The sequence below is a fragment of the Rhincodon typus genome, chromosome 7 (assembly GCF_021869965.1).
Source record: "Rhincodon typus isolate 14 chromosome 7, sRhiTyp1.1, whole genome shotgun sequence".
In the NCBI taxonomy this organism is placed as follows: domain Eukaryota; kingdom Metazoa; phylum Chordata; class Chondrichthyes; order Orectolobiformes; family Rhincodontidae; genus Rhincodon; species Rhincodon typus.
In genome coordinates, this window is record NC_063338.1 from 93,262,461 (window position 1) to 93,280,435 (window position 17,975).

Consider the following 17,975-nt stretch of genomic DNA (forward strand, 5'->3'; position numbering starts at 1 on the left):
GTCTAGACCCGAAACGTCATCCTTCCTGCTCCTCTGATGCTGCTTGGCCTGCTGTGTTCATCCAGCTCTACACCTTGTTATCTCAGATTCTCCAGCATCTGCAGTTCCTACTATATCAGGAGTTATTGGTTGGTTCGCCAAACTGGTTTTCATACAAACGTTTCGTCTCCCTTCTAGGTAACATCGTCAGTGTTGTGTAGCCTCTGTTGAAGCGCTGTTGTTCTGTCCCGCTCTGAATTTATATGGTCCGGTCTGTCACAGCAGGCAGTCTCATTTCTGGTTTTGTACCGTAGTGGTATGTAGATGGGGTCTATTTCAACATGTTTGTTAATTGCATCGGTGGTTGAAAATCAGGCCTCCGGGTATTCTCGTGCTTGTCTTTGTCTTGCTTGACCTAGTACTGTAACTTTGTCCCAGTCAAATTGATGTCCTTCTATTGGGACAAAGTTACAGTACTAAGACAAACAAGACAAAGACAAGCATGTGAATTCCCGGAAGCCTGGTTTTCAACCACCGATGCAATTAAGAAACATATTGAAATAGACCCCATCAACATACCATTACGGTACAAAACCGGAAACAAGATCGCCCACCGTGATAGACCAGGCCATATAAGTTCAGAGCAGGACAGAACAACAGCGCTTCAACAGAGGTTACACAGCACTGACGATGTCACCTCGAAGGGAGATGAAATGCTGGCATGAAAACCAGTTAGCTCAGCGAACCAACCAACAACTCCAACCACAACCCGAGCTACAGATCTTCATTAAAACATTCTTCAGGCATCAACTTGGTGAAGCTACAGCATAGGATTACTGGTATTCCAAACAACAGAAGCAGTGTGCAATAAAAAGGGCTAAGTGATTACCTTCACGAATGGATTTGATCTAAGCTCCACAGTTCTTTTATATCCAGTTGTTCATTATGGTGGATTATTAAACAACCAGCAGCAGCAGGAGGCTCTACAAATATCCCCAACTCAATAAACAGAAAGCTCAGTACATCATTCCAAAAGACAAGGCATTTGTATCCATCCTCAGCCTGAAGAATGGAGAGGATGATCTATCATGTTCACAGATCGCCATGTTCACGTACCAGTCTTCAGACAATTCAATTACACTGGATACTGCAAAGGCCTTAATTGTGTCAATCCCAAATCATAACATCAGAATCTGTTACATCAGTAATAAAAACAGAAGTTGCTGGAAAAGCTCAGCAAGTCTGGCAGCATCTGTGAAGAGAAATCAGAGTTAACGTTTCAGGTCCAGTGACCCTTCCTCAGAACTGATGAAGGGTCTGAGGAAGGGTCACCAGACCCGAAACGTTAACACTGAGGTCTTTTCACAGATGCCATGACACCTGCTGAGCTTTTCCAGCAACTTCTGTTTTTGTTTCTGATTTACAGCATCCGCAGTTCTTTTGGTTTTTGATCTGTCACATCAGTGGTTGGAGATATATGGAAATGAATCAACATATCGATTTAAACTTCTAATGCGACCCTCAAAGCTCAATGATACAACCCTACGTGACCCATAAAAGACAAAAGTCAAAAGACTCAGAAATCTCAAGTTTAGATGGGACATAGAAGTGGTTTATGAGAGGCATTAAAGCTCTTGCAAGACTGTATCAGAACTCACCTGTACTTGAGTTTTTGAGTTTTGAACTGTACGTTCTTTAATATTAGATGTTTGGTGGATTCTATCCCCGGATCCCAGTTCAGCCATTCAAGATGGTCCAAGACCTCAATACCAAAAAAGTTTGATTTGATTCGTTTGCTCTTCTTCCTTCTTGAGATTTCAGTACTGGCCAGACTGGGGACATTCCACTGCAAAGGAATCAGGGGTAAATTGTTAAGAATCCACCAGATGCAGAAAGCATATAACTACCACAACAGCATTAACTTAGCATCAATCAATCAAAACAAAAGGCCTGACTGACACACTGTGTAACTGAGTGGATCTTGAACTGGTTACAATTGGGAAACAAACCCTCTACATCCAATTCAACATGGCCTGCGTTCAAGCAGCAAAATATCCTGATTTGGGCATTAAGTCGATGTGTCGATGTGTCTATGTTTACCTTCAGCAATATGGGTCCTAAGCTCTGTAACTGCTTACCAAAACCCCTCTCTGTTTCTCCTGAACAAAAATCCAAAAAACTAAGGATGCTGGAAACAGAAACAAAAACAGTAATTGCTGGAAAATCTCAGCAGGTCTGGCAGCATCTGTGGAAAGCACAGTTAACATTTTAGATCCAGCAACTCATCTTCAGAAGGGTCTGAGAACTGTTCTGAAAATGGGTCACTGGGCCTGAAACATTAACTCTGCTTCCTCTCCTCAGATGCTGCCAGACCAGCTGAGTTTTTGAACAATTTCTATTTTTGTTCCCTCTGTTTCTCCACCTCCTTTTCTTCAAAAGGTACCTCCCTGACCAAACCGTTGGTCACTTTTCCAGTATCTCCTGACATGGGTCAATGTCAAGTTTTGTTTGACATTTACACCAGAAAGTGCAGTGGGACATTCTACTGTGTTAAAGATACTGTATAAATGTAAGTGTTATTGCTGACATGACAGTAGCATCTGACAAGCAAAAATTGTGGCACTTGAAAAGTAAAGGCCTCACACCAAAGGTCATATCATACCATCTTGTTATGTTATTTGTACATTCCCAATCTCTAGTTCATTCCAAACATTATTCTCCATCATCTTTGCCCATGAATAAATATCCTCACTGTCTCTTTTTCTCTCGATTGCCTTTTGGAACTTTCTCCCCCTTATGAACATTAACTTAAAGCTTGAGAATCTGTTTCCTCGCTACACCAATCCCCTCAGATACACTAATTAATAGCCTTTATTTTTCTCCACCCTCCACAAATTATTATGCATCATCCATCACTACAATGTCCAATTGTCACCTAGACATTTTCTAACCAACTTGTTCCAAATGTTACTGAATATCATATGCAATGGGTCTTGAAGCCAGGTCACCCGGCTTAGAGGTAGGGTCACTAACATCATCCCACAACAACCCATGATGCCAATTGTCACTTATGCTCAGCATCTCAATACTTATCTCAAAATCACTATAGCCTTTATACTTCATTTGTTTAACTTAATTACATGTACAACGAAGCCAAATCCTCTCCCACCAAACAACCACTTACTGTAAAAATCAAGCTAGAGTGTGGCTGTGTGGCACAGTCATGGTGTCCCTACCTTAGGGCCACAGGGTTCAGATTCAACTGAACAGGTTGCTTAAAAATACATGAAAGTCAAGCTAGAAACTAACAAATGATTGACAATCATCAACTTCAAAAAACACAGATACAGTGCCCAATAATCTGACGTCGCAAGAACAGCCCGAAAGTGTGAAAACATTTGCTTCATATCCTGAAGTGACAGGTTCACACAATATTCCTCCCTTGATTGGAATGGAATCAAGGGTGCAAAGGGTCTCATTTGCATGGATTTTTTCCAGATGTGTGAGCCAACTCATTCAGGAATAGGCTCACTTCCAGCATCAAAATGCAGATGTGGGGTGAATGTTCACAAACATCATGTTATCTCCTCAAAGTCATGAATGTCACATCAGATGAACTTCCTCCTGATACTATGAGAAATTGACTAGCATTAACACACAATATGCAGCAATACATAGGAATGTAGTTTATTAAATCCATGCTAATATTCAAGACATCTATAAGATCATCTCCAGTCTTCACTTTGGCGTTCAACATTTTGCGGGAGTTTTAACCTCTAAGTCTGGTGTTATTCCTGTAATTCTTTTTTGCACTTTCTCATATGTAAGATTAATATTAATGTCCCAATAAAGTAGAAATAATATATTACTCATGTTTTAATGAAGATCTGTAGCTCGGGTTGCAATTGGTTCGCCGAGCTGACTGGTTTTCATGCAAATGTTTAGTCTCCCTTCTATGTATGACAGGTAATGTATTGGAGCAAAAACAAAGCTGTTGGAAAAGCTCAGCAGGTCTAGCAGCATCTGTGGAGGAGAAAACAGAGTTAATGTTTTGGGTCCAGTGACCCTTCCTCAGAACTAATGTATTGGCATGGATAGAGGATTGGTTGACCAGTAGAAAGCAAAGAGTTAGGGGTAAATGGGTGTTTTTCTGGTTGGTGGTCAGTGGCTAGTGGTGTGCCTCAGGGATCAATGTTGGGACCGCAATTGTTTACAATTTACATAGATGATTTGGAGTTGGGGACTAAATGTGGTGTGTCAAAATTTGCAGATGACACTAAGGTGAGTGGTAGAGCAAAGTGTGCAGAAGACACTGAAAGTTGACAGAGGGATATAGATAGTCTAAGCGAGTGGGCAAAGGTCTGGCAGATGGAGTACAATGTTGATAAGTGTGAGGTCATCCATTTCGGTAGGAAAATTTGGTAGCGAAACGGACTATGTTTTAAATCGTAAAAAATTGCAGCACGCTGCTGTGCAGAGGGACTTGGGTGTCCTTGTGCATGAATCACCAAAAGTAGGAGTGCAGGTGCAGCAGGTAATTAAAAAGGCAAATGGAATTTTGTCTGTCATTGCTAGAGGGATGGAGTTTAAACACAGGGAGGCTATGCTGCAGCTGTATAAGGCCCTAGTGAGGCCACACCTGGAGTACTGTGTGCAGTTTTGGTCTCCTTACCGGAGAAGGGATATACTAGCACTGGAGGGGGTGCAGAGGAGATTCACTCGGTTGATTCCAGAGTTGAGAGGGTTGGATTATGAGGAGAGACTGAGTAGACTGGGATTATACTCATTGGAATTCAGAAGAAAGAGGAGAAATCTTGTAGAAACATATAAGATTATGAAGGGAATAGGTAAGGTGGAGGCAGGGAGGTTGTTTCCGCTAGCAGGTGAAACTAGGACTAGGGGGCATAGCCTCAAAATAAAGGGAAGCAGATGTAGGACTGAGGTCAGGAGAAACTTCTTCACCCAAATTGTGAATCTGTGGAATTCCCTGCCCAGTGAAGCGGTTGAAGCTACCTCGCTGAATGTGTTTAAGGCAAGGCTAGATAAATTTTTGAACAGTAAAGAAATTAAGGGTTATGGTGTGCGGGCGGGTAAGTGGAGCTAAGTCTCAAAAAGATCAGCCATGATCTTATTGAATGGCGGGGCAGGCTCGAGGGGCCAGATGGCCTACTCCTGCTCCTGGTTCTTAAGTTCTTATGCTCTTATGTGACATCATCAATGTTGTGTAGCCTCCGTTGAAGCGCTGTTGTTCTGTCCCGCTCTGAATTTATATGGTCTGGTCTGTCATGGTGGGCAGTCTTGTTTCTGGTTTTATACCATAGTGGTGTGTTGATGGGGTCTATTTCAACATATTTGTTAATTGCATCGGTGGTTGAAAACCGGGCCTCCAGGAATTCTCATGCTTGTCTTTGTCTTCCTTGTCCTAGTACTGTAACTTTGTCACAGTCATATTGATACCCTTCTATGTCAGAGTGTATTGAAATGAGGGAAATTCTCCCCCAAATTGATGTTCTTGTATGTCTAGGGGATGCAATAGCCTCGTGGTATTATTGCTGGATTAATCCGGAGACCCAGATAACCTTCTGGGGACCCAGGTTCGAATCCCACCACGGCAGATGGTGAAATTTGAATTCAATAAATACCTGGAATTAAGACTCTAATGATGACCATGAATCCATTGTCGATTTAAGGAAAAACCTATCTGATTCGCTAATGTCCTTTAGGGAAGGAAACTGCCATCCTTACCTACATGTGACTCCAGATGACAGTAATGTGGTTGACTCTTAACTATCCTCTGGGAAGTAAATGCTGCCTCGCCAGCGACGCCCTCATCCATGAATGAATGAAGAAAAAATGTCGGAGTGTTTTGAAACGAGGGAGAGATTCCCTCATTTCAATACACTCCGACATAGAAGGACATCAATTGTTACAGTACTAGGCCAAACAACATAAAGACAAGCACGAGAATTCCTGGAGGCCTGGTTTTCAACCACTAATGCAATTAACAAACATGTTGAAACTGAGCCTAACTACGTTCCACTACGGTACAGAAACAAGACTGCCCACCATGACAGACCTGACCATATAAATTCAGAGCGGGACAGAAGCGCTTCAATGGAGGCTACACTGCACTGATGATGTCACCTAGAAGGGAGATGAAACGTTTGCATGAAAACCAGTCAGCTCGGCGAACCAACCAACAACTCCAATATATTACTCACCCAAATCCATCATGGGTGGGTATGAGCTTACCTTACTGTAGGTTTTCAGTCCTATGCCTTGAAAAGAGACAGATTTCATGGAATACGATGAGGTCAACATATTAAAACACTGCCAAAATAACAAAAACAGATCATCAATAAATAAAAATCTGACTCTATGTACAGATTAAAGCTTTGAAAAAGATATGCAGGTAAGTGTAAAGAACAATATTTTTCACAGTAGGTAGTAATCATCTAGAATCTCTGTGCTTCCAAGAATGGATGAAACAGAAATGATCAATGGTTGCTAAAGGAAATTGGATGAGCACTTGAAAGAATGAAACTTGCAAGGTGACAGAAATGAAGCAGGAGAATGGGACTAACTGGATTGCTCCACAGTCAGCCAGCATAATTTCAATGAGAGATAGTAGGAACTGCAGATGCTGGAGAATCCGAGACAACAAAGTGCAGGGCTGGATGAACACAGCAGGCCAAGCAGCATCATAAGAGCAGAGCTGAATAGTTTCCCTTTGTACTTTAAATTATTCTGAGAAATTCAACATAATCTCTATTTCAATCACCCCCAATATGCCAACTTACCTGAGTGTTTTCTTGCTGCAATGAACTACTGCATTTACATACAAAGCCATCCTTAGCTGCACTTACATACAAAGCCACCAAACATGCATAAGCAGATAAAGAGCACTGAATTGGTATGTCACTGCCAAGCTACCGAGTGGCAGTTGCCTGTCATAGAGATGACGCAGCCCATACATTCACAGAACGGAACAAATTCCAATGTCTCCCATAAAAACACACAGCTGCTTTGCTAGAATGAATGAGAATTAAAGTTTTGGATCAGAGCTGTATACAAAGGTGTGAAAACCAATGCAGAGAATGGGAATGAAGGAAAACAATTAGGACAGAGACTATCGAGGTGGAGAGGGAGGCAAAACATGGGTGATAATTTGGTAGAGATTTTACTGACTACACGTTACATTGGAACAATTAACTGTTCCGATCAGTCATAGCTGGTTCTCAAAATAGCACACTAGACTGAATGTAACAAGGTGTAGAGCTGGATGAACACAGCAGGCCAAGCAGCATCAGAGGAGCAGGAAGGCTGACGTTTCGGGCCTAGACCCTTCTTCAGAAAAAATGTTTTGAGGAATTGAGGATTTGAGGAAACCTTTTTTCAACCAGAGGGTGGTGCGAATCTGGAATGCACTGCCTGTGAAGGTAGTTGAAATGGGAAACTTTTAAAATGTACTTGGATGAGCATTTGAAATGTCATAACATTCAAAGTTATGGGCCAAGTGCTGGAAAATGGGACTTCGTAGATTTATATTAGCTTTTTATCGGTGCAGACTCTATGGGCCAAAGGTCCTCTTTATTACATGACTATAAGTATGAACAGGCAATACACATCCTTTCTGGCCTTTAAAGGATTAAAGACTCTTCAAATGATGAATTCAAATTCCATCTGTCATTCGAACCTGGGTCCTCAGTTTATGCTAGAACTGTGAAAAATATTGATTAGGCCACAATTAGAGTACTGTGTGTAGTTCTGGAATCCACATTATAGAAGGGATATGATAGCACTGGAGACGGTGCCGAGGAGATTTACCAGGATGCTATCTGGGCTGCAGAGAGCTTGGATAGACTAGGGTTGTTCTCCTTGGAGCAAAGAAGTCTGAGCGGGGACACGATTGATATGTATAAAATTATGAAGGATACAGATAAGGTCATCAGGAAGAAATTATTCCCTTTGATGGAGGGATCAATAATCTGGGGCATTGATTTAAGGTAAAGGGCAGAAGGCTTAGAAAGGATGTGAGAGGGCAGTGGAAATCTTAAATTCACTGCCTGTAAGGATGGTAGACTCAGAAACCCTCACGACATTTAAAAAGTATTTAGATGTGCCCTTGTGATGCCAAGGCATACAAAGCTATAGGCCAAATGTAGGAAAATAGGATTAGAATAGTTGGTGAATTTTTGATCGCTGCAGACTCAATGGGCCAAAGGGTCTTCCTCTGTGATATAGATCTCTATGACTCAGTCTTTGTTTATTGCAAACTTACTTAACATCTCCCCACCCATCCCATTTTCTTCTTTATCATTTATACATTTCACAAACGATAAGGGACCCAGAACTGATCCCTGTGGTACACTCCTAGACGCCAGCCTCACGTCACACAAACAGCCTTCCACCACCACCCTTTGTCTTCTACAACTAAGCCAAATTTGGATTCAACCTGTTAAGTTATCTTGGATACCATATGATTTTACCTTCTTTGTTGGTCTCTCATGTTGTTCCTTGTTCTGTGAAGGTGTTGGAAGGCCTCCTTCTGATAGTTGTTGACTAATCATTTCAATCAATTTCCAATTACTCTACAGCAACCAAGATAAGAAATATGAGAACAATACTCCCCGTTTTGCTACTTTGGTCTAATTCTCTCCTTTACTCCATTCATAGACTTCTATTGAGCTCGGCATGAAAGGTTGCTATGCCTCCTCACTCAGTGTCATTCCTGATTTCAAGAAGGATGAGAGAAGACCTGTAGGATTAACTCCAGATCTCCTTCTCATCAAAGACAAAACATTCCTTTCCTCCTACCCAACAACCGTGTCATCAGTAAGGTCAGTGTAGATAAATCAAAAGTGGGCAATAAGCTGTTTAATCCACATATTCCAACAGTTTCTTGGCTGTCCACCCATCTTCCAACCTCAATAAACCTGAGATCCTTGAAATCTCTGCTGGCTTTGCCCCAACTCATGCCCAACTGTATCATCCTTATGCTCAATGATCTATGTTGACTTCTGTTCCGGCAATGCCTTGATTTTAAAATTTTCATCTTCAAACTCAAATCTTTCCCTAGTCTCATCACTGATTATGTGTGTAATTACCTCCAAGATTCCTTAATTCTGACCTCTTGCTCATCCCAGACGTTCATTGCCCTGCCATTGACAACTGTGCCTTCAGTTGTTGAGGTCTAAAGCTCCGAGATTCTCTCCCTAAGTCCTGATGAAGGGTATAGGCCCGAAACATCGACTCTCCTGCTCCTCTGATGCTGCCTGACCTGCTGTGTTCCTCCAACTCTACACTGTATGGACTCTGACTCCAGCATGTGTGGTTCTTGCTATCTCCCTAAGTCTTTCTGTCTCTCCCTCTCTCACTTAAAACCCAACATCTCTGGTCAATTTCCCATCCTTAAAATCTCTACTGGTTATTTACTAATCTTTATTCTGATATTAACATTCACTCTAGGCCTATGCTTTGTTTCTTCTCTACAATCATTGCCATACCCTTTGTCTTTTATTCTATACACCTCTGATCTCTAATTCCCATCATCCTCTAACTTCTCCCTATCTATTTTGATTCACTAGATCGTCTCATTTTTATAACAGCATAAAACACTTCTACTGCTCTTCAGTTCCAAACAAGAGTCACATCAGACTCAAAATATTAACTGTGTCTCTTCCCATAGATGCTTCCAGACCTGCTAAACTTCTCCAGCACTCTTTAATTGCCTATCTTAAGTGGTTCAGTGCCAAATTTTCTCAGATTACGAAGTTGTGAAGTAGGTTGAGATGTTTCACGACTTTAAAGTATACTATAAATGGAAGCTATTTTTCATGTTGTCATACACCATACCGTGTAACAATCCACACTGTGATGCCAGACAAAGCCTTTCTGCACTTATAAATAGAGAACACCCAACAACCCCTTTTGCTTATGTATCTGGCTGCTTCAAAAAGGCTTGTTAGCATTACCATCAGCGTTTAAGGGTTAAACTGCTATTGTAAGATGCCATTTACTAGTAGACAAACTTAATGGGGTGCAGTAACATAAAAATAGAAACAAGGGTGTGTCATTCAATTAGATCAAGGTTGATTTGTACCTTAATTCTGTCTGCTCACTTCAGTTTGCTTACCTAGCAAAAATCTACAGAACTCAGTTTTGAAATTTAACTTTGATACTCAGTCTTAATGGCTTTTTTGGGGACAGAGTTCCAGATTTCTACCATGCTTTGCATGAAGAAATTCTTCTGGACTTGTTCCAAATTTGAGATTACACCCTTATTCTGAGGCTCTTCATGAGAGGAAATAGTTTCACTGGGGAAATGAAAGGGAATAGTTCCCATACCACTTTTTAAATCAATTTAAACACTTCGAATAAATTGCCCCCTATGTTCAACTTCATTCATTCGCCCCTGTTCCACATTTCTTTGATGCCTTCAATAACAAAAAAAAACAATGAAAGCTGGTCTTGGAACTTTCAATTGACTGAGTCTCAATCGCTTTTTGGGGGTGAACAGAGTTTCAGGTTTCCAGCACATGCCCAACAACAAAGAAAGAAAGGCACCACAAAACCTGGTAATCAAAATGAACAAGCAACATTAAAAAAACTATAATATTAAGTGACCTTTCAGTTAACTGCAATTATAATTGAGGTGCTGTTGTCCTTTAAATTGCTCGGAAAGTAAGGCACTCTCCTATTACTAGACTGATGGAATAATATAGTACTGAGCATCAGGTCCAGAATTTATTACAATCTCAGAACTCTTACCCTATTCCCCATTTACTTAAGTGGAATTGCTACATATGGTAAATGCAAAACCAATAATTCTGATTAGGTTAAAACATTGCAATCTGTTCATATTATGCTAATGACTTTCTCCCATTGATTAAATAGCAGGTATAAATATTGCTGGGGAGTTAACTTGGCATTTAGAATTCTGATATAAACGAAAGGTTTATGACAACTTCACTCAGTATTTACAGGGATATTTGTCCACAAAATTATGACATCACAAGTGACCCTCTGTGACAGTCTTTCATATGGGGTACTGTGCACCAATATATGTCATAAAAGGACAATAAAAATGCAAAATATTCTAATTGTTTACATTTAAAGTACCTGGCAACAGGATAACGGATTCAGTCCTTCCAATCTCAGATTGCACCTGCAGAGACTGGACCAGGGTGAAGCACTGGCCTTTACAGAGGTGTCACTGGGTAAAGATGGTCGTGGGAGAAATTGAGCTGATGGATGAAGAGTGTGGCATAAGCATTACACACCACTAACTTTAGTTCAGCTAACATTCAGTTTCTCCTTTGTGAAGTGCTGTCAGCACACTAAACAGCCCAAGTGACAAGAGACTGTTAGGAATTGTATCGTTCTGCAACTATACAGGTTTGTACCTTTTATGACAAGATATTGCACCTTGTTAGGACAATAGAACATAGCCTGCATTTGAAAGGTGGAGAATGGTAAATTCAAAATAAATTGCAGAAAGAATGGCCCAGAATTTGTTCTCACCATTGTTACTGTGTGCATCATTCAATAATTTATGATGAGAAATAGATTATCGATGTGTATTAGAATGCCACAAATTGCTGGACAATTTGCGCTTCTCTGCCTTTGGCCTTGTTAAAACAGCAGCTCACTCTCACTCTCTCCACGAGTTTCAAGGAAGCGCAGCATTTGTGCTGCTAAAATGAATTAAATTCACCACAGAGAGTTAAGGGCTGGTTCTTAGTGTCATTAAGGACACTTTTTTCAATCACAAGACTTAGGTTCCTACAATGAAAAAGTCACCAGTCTTACCAGAGCATAGGCTGCTCTCTCATTAGACAGAGACAACTGGTAGTGGTTTAACCTGAGGGTCACCATGCCTTAGGTGAGGGGAGAGGTTGAGGAGGGGAGTCCTTCATGGTAACCTCAGCCGGTGCAGGAATTGAACCCATCCTGTTGGCGTCACTCTGTATCGCAATCCAGCCAATACCTGGGACTCAGAAAGGGAACAATTGAAACTGTGAGGTCTCACCCCTATGAGTAGCAAATTGTTCCTTGTCCTTACGTCTTTTAAAAAATGTCCCTAAGTCCTTTCTTTTTGTCTCTCTTTTAATTCAATCTTTCTTTCCCTCTTTTTATTCGTCTTTCTAAATGAGGTTGGGTTAACTTAGACAGCTAGTGTATGGCTCAGAGTAACACCAACAGCACAGATTTGATTTTCATTCTTAAAATGGAAGACTTTGGGACCTGACAGTGGTCGGTAATGGCAAACCACCATTGACAAAAGCTGCCAAGACAACAGTTCAGGTGAAATATCAGTACACAACCAACCAAAGACCTGGCTACAGGCAAAGTACACTCGGAGATAGCAAGAACTGCAGATGCTGGAGTCAGAGTTGATACAGTGTGGAGCTGGAGGAACACGGCAGATCAGGCAGCATCAGAGGAGTAGGAGAGTTGATGTTTCTAGATCCTTCATCAGGACTGATTAAGACTCTCCTAGTCCTCTGATGCTGCCTGACCTGCTGTGTTCCTCTAGCGCTCCACACTGTATCGAGTACAGGTAGAGTAAAACCCTATTTACTGTGCCATTGCTCCTCTGTCTTGATCCCTAAATCTAAGGAGACATACTATCGGCCTTCTCACTTACCAAGTTCCCTAGTTGCCTCACTGATTTCACCTGAAAGATAAGGAACAATAACAAAAAAAAAGCACACAAAATGGTGACTCCAGAAAAATCTGGGTCATGTAGATTTATTTCTGGAAATTACATTATAGCGTACAATATATTAATAATGAGATATGTTACAATGGGAGTGCAGCAAGGAGCAGGTGACTTTGGACCAATGTTTTCTGAATCTTAAGTAGGTAGGGAGGGTTTTTTTTCCTCACCTTATCTCTGGGTTCTTACAAACTAATCAATAGATATGATTAAGAGATAACAAGGTGTACAGCTGGATGAACACAGCTGTGATTTGAAGTGTCTCGCGCAATGTGTCAATTGAAAACACGCTATAGATAAGTTTAGCAGATTCATCAAGCTCTGTTTAAACAAATTGGTTCCCCCAGTATAAGTGTATTGAATATAGGAGTTGGGAGGTCATGTTGCAGCTATACAGGACATTGTTTAGGCCACTTTGGAATACTGCATGCAATTCTGGTCTCCCTGCTATAGGAAAGATGTTGCGAAACTTGATAGAGTTCAGAAAAGATTTACAAGGATGTTACCAGAGTTAAAGGGTTTGAGCTAAAGGGAGAGCTGAATAGGCTGGGGCTATTTTCCCTGGAGTGTTGGAGGTTGAGGTTTATAAAATCATGAAGAGCATGGATAGGGTAAATAGACAAGGTCTTTTCCCCGGGATGGGGGAGTCCAAAACTAGAGGGCATAGGTTTAAGGTGACAGCGGAAGGATTTAAAAGGGACCTAAAAGGGCAACTTTTTCATACAGAGGGTGGTGCATGTATGGACTGAACTGCCAGAGGAAGTGGTGGAGGCTGGTACAATTACAATATTTAAAAGGCATCTGGACGGGTACATGAATAGGAGGGGTTTGGAGGGATATGGGCCAAATGCCAGCAAATGGGACTAGATTAATTTAGGCTATCTGGTCAGCATGGACAAGTTGGACTGAAGGATCTGTTTCCATACTGTACAGCGCTACGACCATGAGGACATGGTAGCAGCGAAGAATCTCCCAAGATGGTGAAAAGGAGAGATTGTTGGTGACTATCATCAAGAAAATGCAAGAAGGTTGGCTTGTCAATATTCTAAGAAATTAAAACATGCTATAGACCGTAGACAAAAAGCAAACAAGAAAATTGCATTAGACAATGGGAGGCTCCTATGATCAACTGAAGGACACCACTTGAGGCAGATCTCCATTATGACAGGTTAACTCCAATGATTATTGTGTCATGTATCTACCAAAATAGATGGATCTTAGTCTACTTTTCATCTCATAATTGCTTTGCATTATTACAATTTCCCTCAAATAAAAGTAAAATACCACAAGTGCTGGAGGTCTGGAATAGAAACAGAAAGTAGTAATTTCAAGTATGATGAAGAAGAGTCACATTAGATTCCAAAATTAATTCTGTTTCTCTCTCCACAACACTGCCAGAGCTGCCAGTTATTCCAGCACTTTCTGTCTTTACTACAATTTGCCTGGTGATCCGAACACTTTAAAGCATTAGAGTTTAAGCATGTTTAGCACAGTTGGTTATACCACTAAAGTGTGCACCAGATTAATAGCGGCCTCTCAAGTCCCTAGATAAATATTTCTAATAATAATGGTAATAAAGTCCTAAAGATCAAAACGCAATAGAGGCATATCAGTATCCACCCTCAGGCCAATATCCTCAATATCAAGGCACTGATTACTGTTATCAGCGCATCAGGTGAGCTATATTGCCACACGCCTGAGACAAGCACTCTACTCCAGGATCGATCGCAGCAAGTGGTTACAAGGAAGACTGAGGAAAAGCTTCAAGGATGTTTTCAAAAGCTCCCTGAAAAAAATTGAATATCCTCAGCTAACCCAAGACCACCTAACCTGGAGAAGAAGCTTCTGCAAAGGTGCCAACCCATCGTGAGCAACTCCAATAGGCCTGGTGCAACAGAAAGAGCATGTGAAAACCCAAGCAACCCATCCATCCACTTCTTCAAGCACCACCTGCGTCATTTGTGACAGGGAATGCAGGTACTGGACGGAACTGTTCAGTCACCTCAGCACTCAATGCTGGACTGGAGAAAAGTCATCATCAGTCTTGAGGGACTCCCTAAGAAGAAGGAGGTATCAGTGTATTCCAACATGGGATTCAAAGCCTATTCCATTTGAGAAAGTGTTGGGCCTGCCTCCACGTCTTACCCATTGTAAAAAAAGAACTATCAGTCATTCACTGTAGTTTGGCAAATAATTGCCAAGGATCAGTCTTCAGTCAGAAAACTCAAGAAGATTAAAAGCAAAATACTGCAAATGCTGGAAATCCAAAACTGAGAATGCTGGAGAAACTCAGCAGGTCTGACAGAATCTCTGGAGAGAAAAAGAGTTAACATTTCAGATTCAATATGAGTCTTCTTCAGAATATTGGCTTAGTTGCTGAGATTCTCATTTCTGAATTCCAGGGACTCAAGCTCCACATCAGAGTCAGTTTCTAATTCAGGTTGGCATTCAAATGCGGTACTGAAAGAGGACTGCATTGTTGGAACTTATGTACTAGAATGGGAACAGCTATTTCTGTCCCTGAGAAGACATGAACTTGGCAGTATTTTGCCTCATTCTGGGTTTGAGCTGTACACAAGCAGTTGTGTACCTAACTACATTCAGTTACAAACTGATGCAGAGCTGCAATCTCCAAGACCTTGCCTGTTTCAATGTTATGAGTGGATGTTAATAAATTCCCTGCCTCTGCTCAAGAAAGACCATCACTGGCAATGCCAGCATTTGTTGACCACCCCTTATTATCATTGAGAAATTGATGGTGAGCCATTAATTTTGAACCATTGCAGTCTGTCAAGTGTAGAGAGAGTTTGCAAGTCTGATAGAAGATTTAGTCCTAGAAACAGTGAAAGAACAGAAATACAGTTCCAATTCAGAGTGGTGGTGTTCTGATACATGTGCTAGCCAAGCCTGGATGCTTTCTATATCTCGTTGCATGTTTTTGACACCTCCATCTCCCTGTTAGTCATTTAATTGTCCGTTACCATCCATGACTGAGTGTGGCACTCCTAGAGCGCTTTGGTCCATTATGTTTAGGATTGCTTAACTCTCTCACAACAGCATGCAGCCTCTGCCGTTTCACATGCCTCTGTCCCATGTTGTAGCTTCACTGTGTTGGCACCTCATTTTTAGGTATGCCTTGTGCAGTTTTCATAGTTTCCTACCCTCTTCAACGAACCAAGGTTGATCTCCCAGCTTGATGTTAACAGCAGAATGAGGGATGTGCTAGTCCATGAGGTTACAGATTGTGACTGAATATTCTGCTGCTGATCTGTGAGATATCTTCTTGCAAATATTACCATATTGTAAGTAAATATGTCCAACTTCTTTTATAAAGTAACGCTACATGTGAGGATTTATAGTTTGAGTGAATAAGGAATAGAGAGAGGAACAAAAAAAAAAGAAAATGAAGAGAAAGAGAGAGAGTCAGGCTTAGAATCAAAGAATTCTAGAGTGGTTACCATAGAGGAGGCGGCCATTCTGCCTGCCGTACCAATGCTCACTCTCATTTCCTCTTCAGATATTTGTCCAATTCTCCTTTGAATCCTTGATTGAATTTGCCTCCCAAACACTTTCAAGCACAGCATTTCACAGAGGCTGAGTAAAAACAGATTTTTCCCCACTTTACCCTTGCTTATTTTGCCAATCACCTTCCATCGGTGCTGTGAGGTTCTCAACCCTTCAACCAATGTGGATAGTTACTCGCTATCTGCTCTGTCCAAACTCTTCCTGACTTTGGAAACATCTTACAAATCTTCTCTCAATCATCTATTCTCTGTGGAAAATAGATTGAAGAAGCTGGGATTAACATTCCAGCTACCTGTCTCATCTCTGGATCAATACTCATGAATCTTTTCTGCAACTTTTCTAATGCTTTTACTTGTTTTCTAAAGTGCAGTGCCCAGGAATCAACACAATATTGTAGCTGAGGCCAAGTATTTTGTACAGGTTAATCATAGCCTTCTTGCTTTTGTATATTATGGGCCCTGTTCTGTTAAACACTTTCTTGAACTGCCCTCTTATCTTCAGTGATTTATGCATATAATCAAAAAGGTGCCCCAGATTATTGCAGGAAATAAAAGCTCCTGGTGTAGGGGTAGTATAGTGATTGGAACCAGGTTGATCTCATTCACAGAAAACCTTTGCTGACCAATGTAACTAGGAGATTAGAATCTGACGTCTGACTCCAAGCTGGCTGGCCAAAGCCAGTGTACCACACACAGGATACCAGCCTCTGTGCAGTTATTTCAGCATGGATTGAAGATTGGCTGGCTAAGAAGCAGTGAGTTGGTGTAAATGGATCTTTTCCGGTTGGCAAGGTGTAATAGGTGGTGCCAGGACCTCAACTGTTTACAATTTGTACGAATGACTTCGGAGGAACAGAAGGTGTGGTTGCCAAATTTGCCAATGATGTAAAGATAAGTGGGAAAGTAAGTTGTGAAGAGGAGGCAAGGAATTTGTTAAAAGATGTCAGATGGATTAAGTGAGCGGACAAAAATGCAGCAAATGTGAGAAAATGTGAAGTCGCCCATTTTGGTAGGAAGAATAATAATGTTATTTAATTCATAGAATCATGGAATCCCTAAAGCGTGGAAGCAGGCCATTCAACCCATTGACTCCACACTGACCATCCAAAGAGCATCCTACCCAAACCCACCTCATACCCTATCAATATAACCTCGCATTTCTCATGGCTAATCTATGTAGCCCACACATCTTTGGACTGTGGGAGAAAACCAGAGCACCCGGAGGAAACCCACACAGACACAGGAAGAATGTGCAAACTTCACACAGACAGTCCCCCGAGGCTGGAATCGAACCCAGGTCCCTGGCGCTTTGAGGCAGCGATAATAAGCACTGAACCACCATGTCACACCAACCAATGTAAGACTGCAGAACTCTGAGACACAGGGGATCCTTGTGCATGAATCACAAAAGGTCAATATTCAGGTAAAGCAAGTAATTAGGAAAGCTAATAGAATGTTCCCATTGCTCACAACAGGAACCGAATACAAAAGGAGGAAGACTATGCTTCAGTTATACATGGCACTGGCAAGACCACATCTAGAGTACTAGGCACAGTAATAGTCACTTTCCTCAAGGAACAACGTAAAAGTGGTCCATGTATTTCAGTCTTTACAAGTCTAATGCTGGAAATGAGAGAAAGTAGGAACTGCAGATGCTAGAGAATCTGAGAAAACAAGGTGTAGAGCTGGATGAAAACAGCAGGCCAAGCAGCATCAGAGGAGCAGGAAGGCTGACGTTTCGGGTCTAGACC

At 41.4% G+C, this 17,975-nt stretch overlaps 1 protein-coding gene across 1 annotated transcript in view; it reads right to left on the reverse strand.

Moving 5' to 3' along the window:
* The window catches only part of cfap65 (cilia and flagella associated protein 65), a 405,073-nt gene that overhangs the window by 126,679 nt on the left and 260,419 nt on the right, over positions 1–17,975 (reverse strand). Inside the window, exons 2-3 of the mRNA XM_048599270.1 lie at positions 6,232–6,309; positions 1,638–1,825 (exon numbers count right to left, since the gene is read on the reverse strand). Coding sequence (XP_048455227.1) covers positions 1,638–1,825; positions 6,232–6,300 — 257 coding nt within the window. The 5' untranslated portion in view covers positions 6,301–6,309. The remainder of the gene's footprint in view (positions 1–1,637; positions 1,826–6,231; positions 6,310–17,975) is intronic.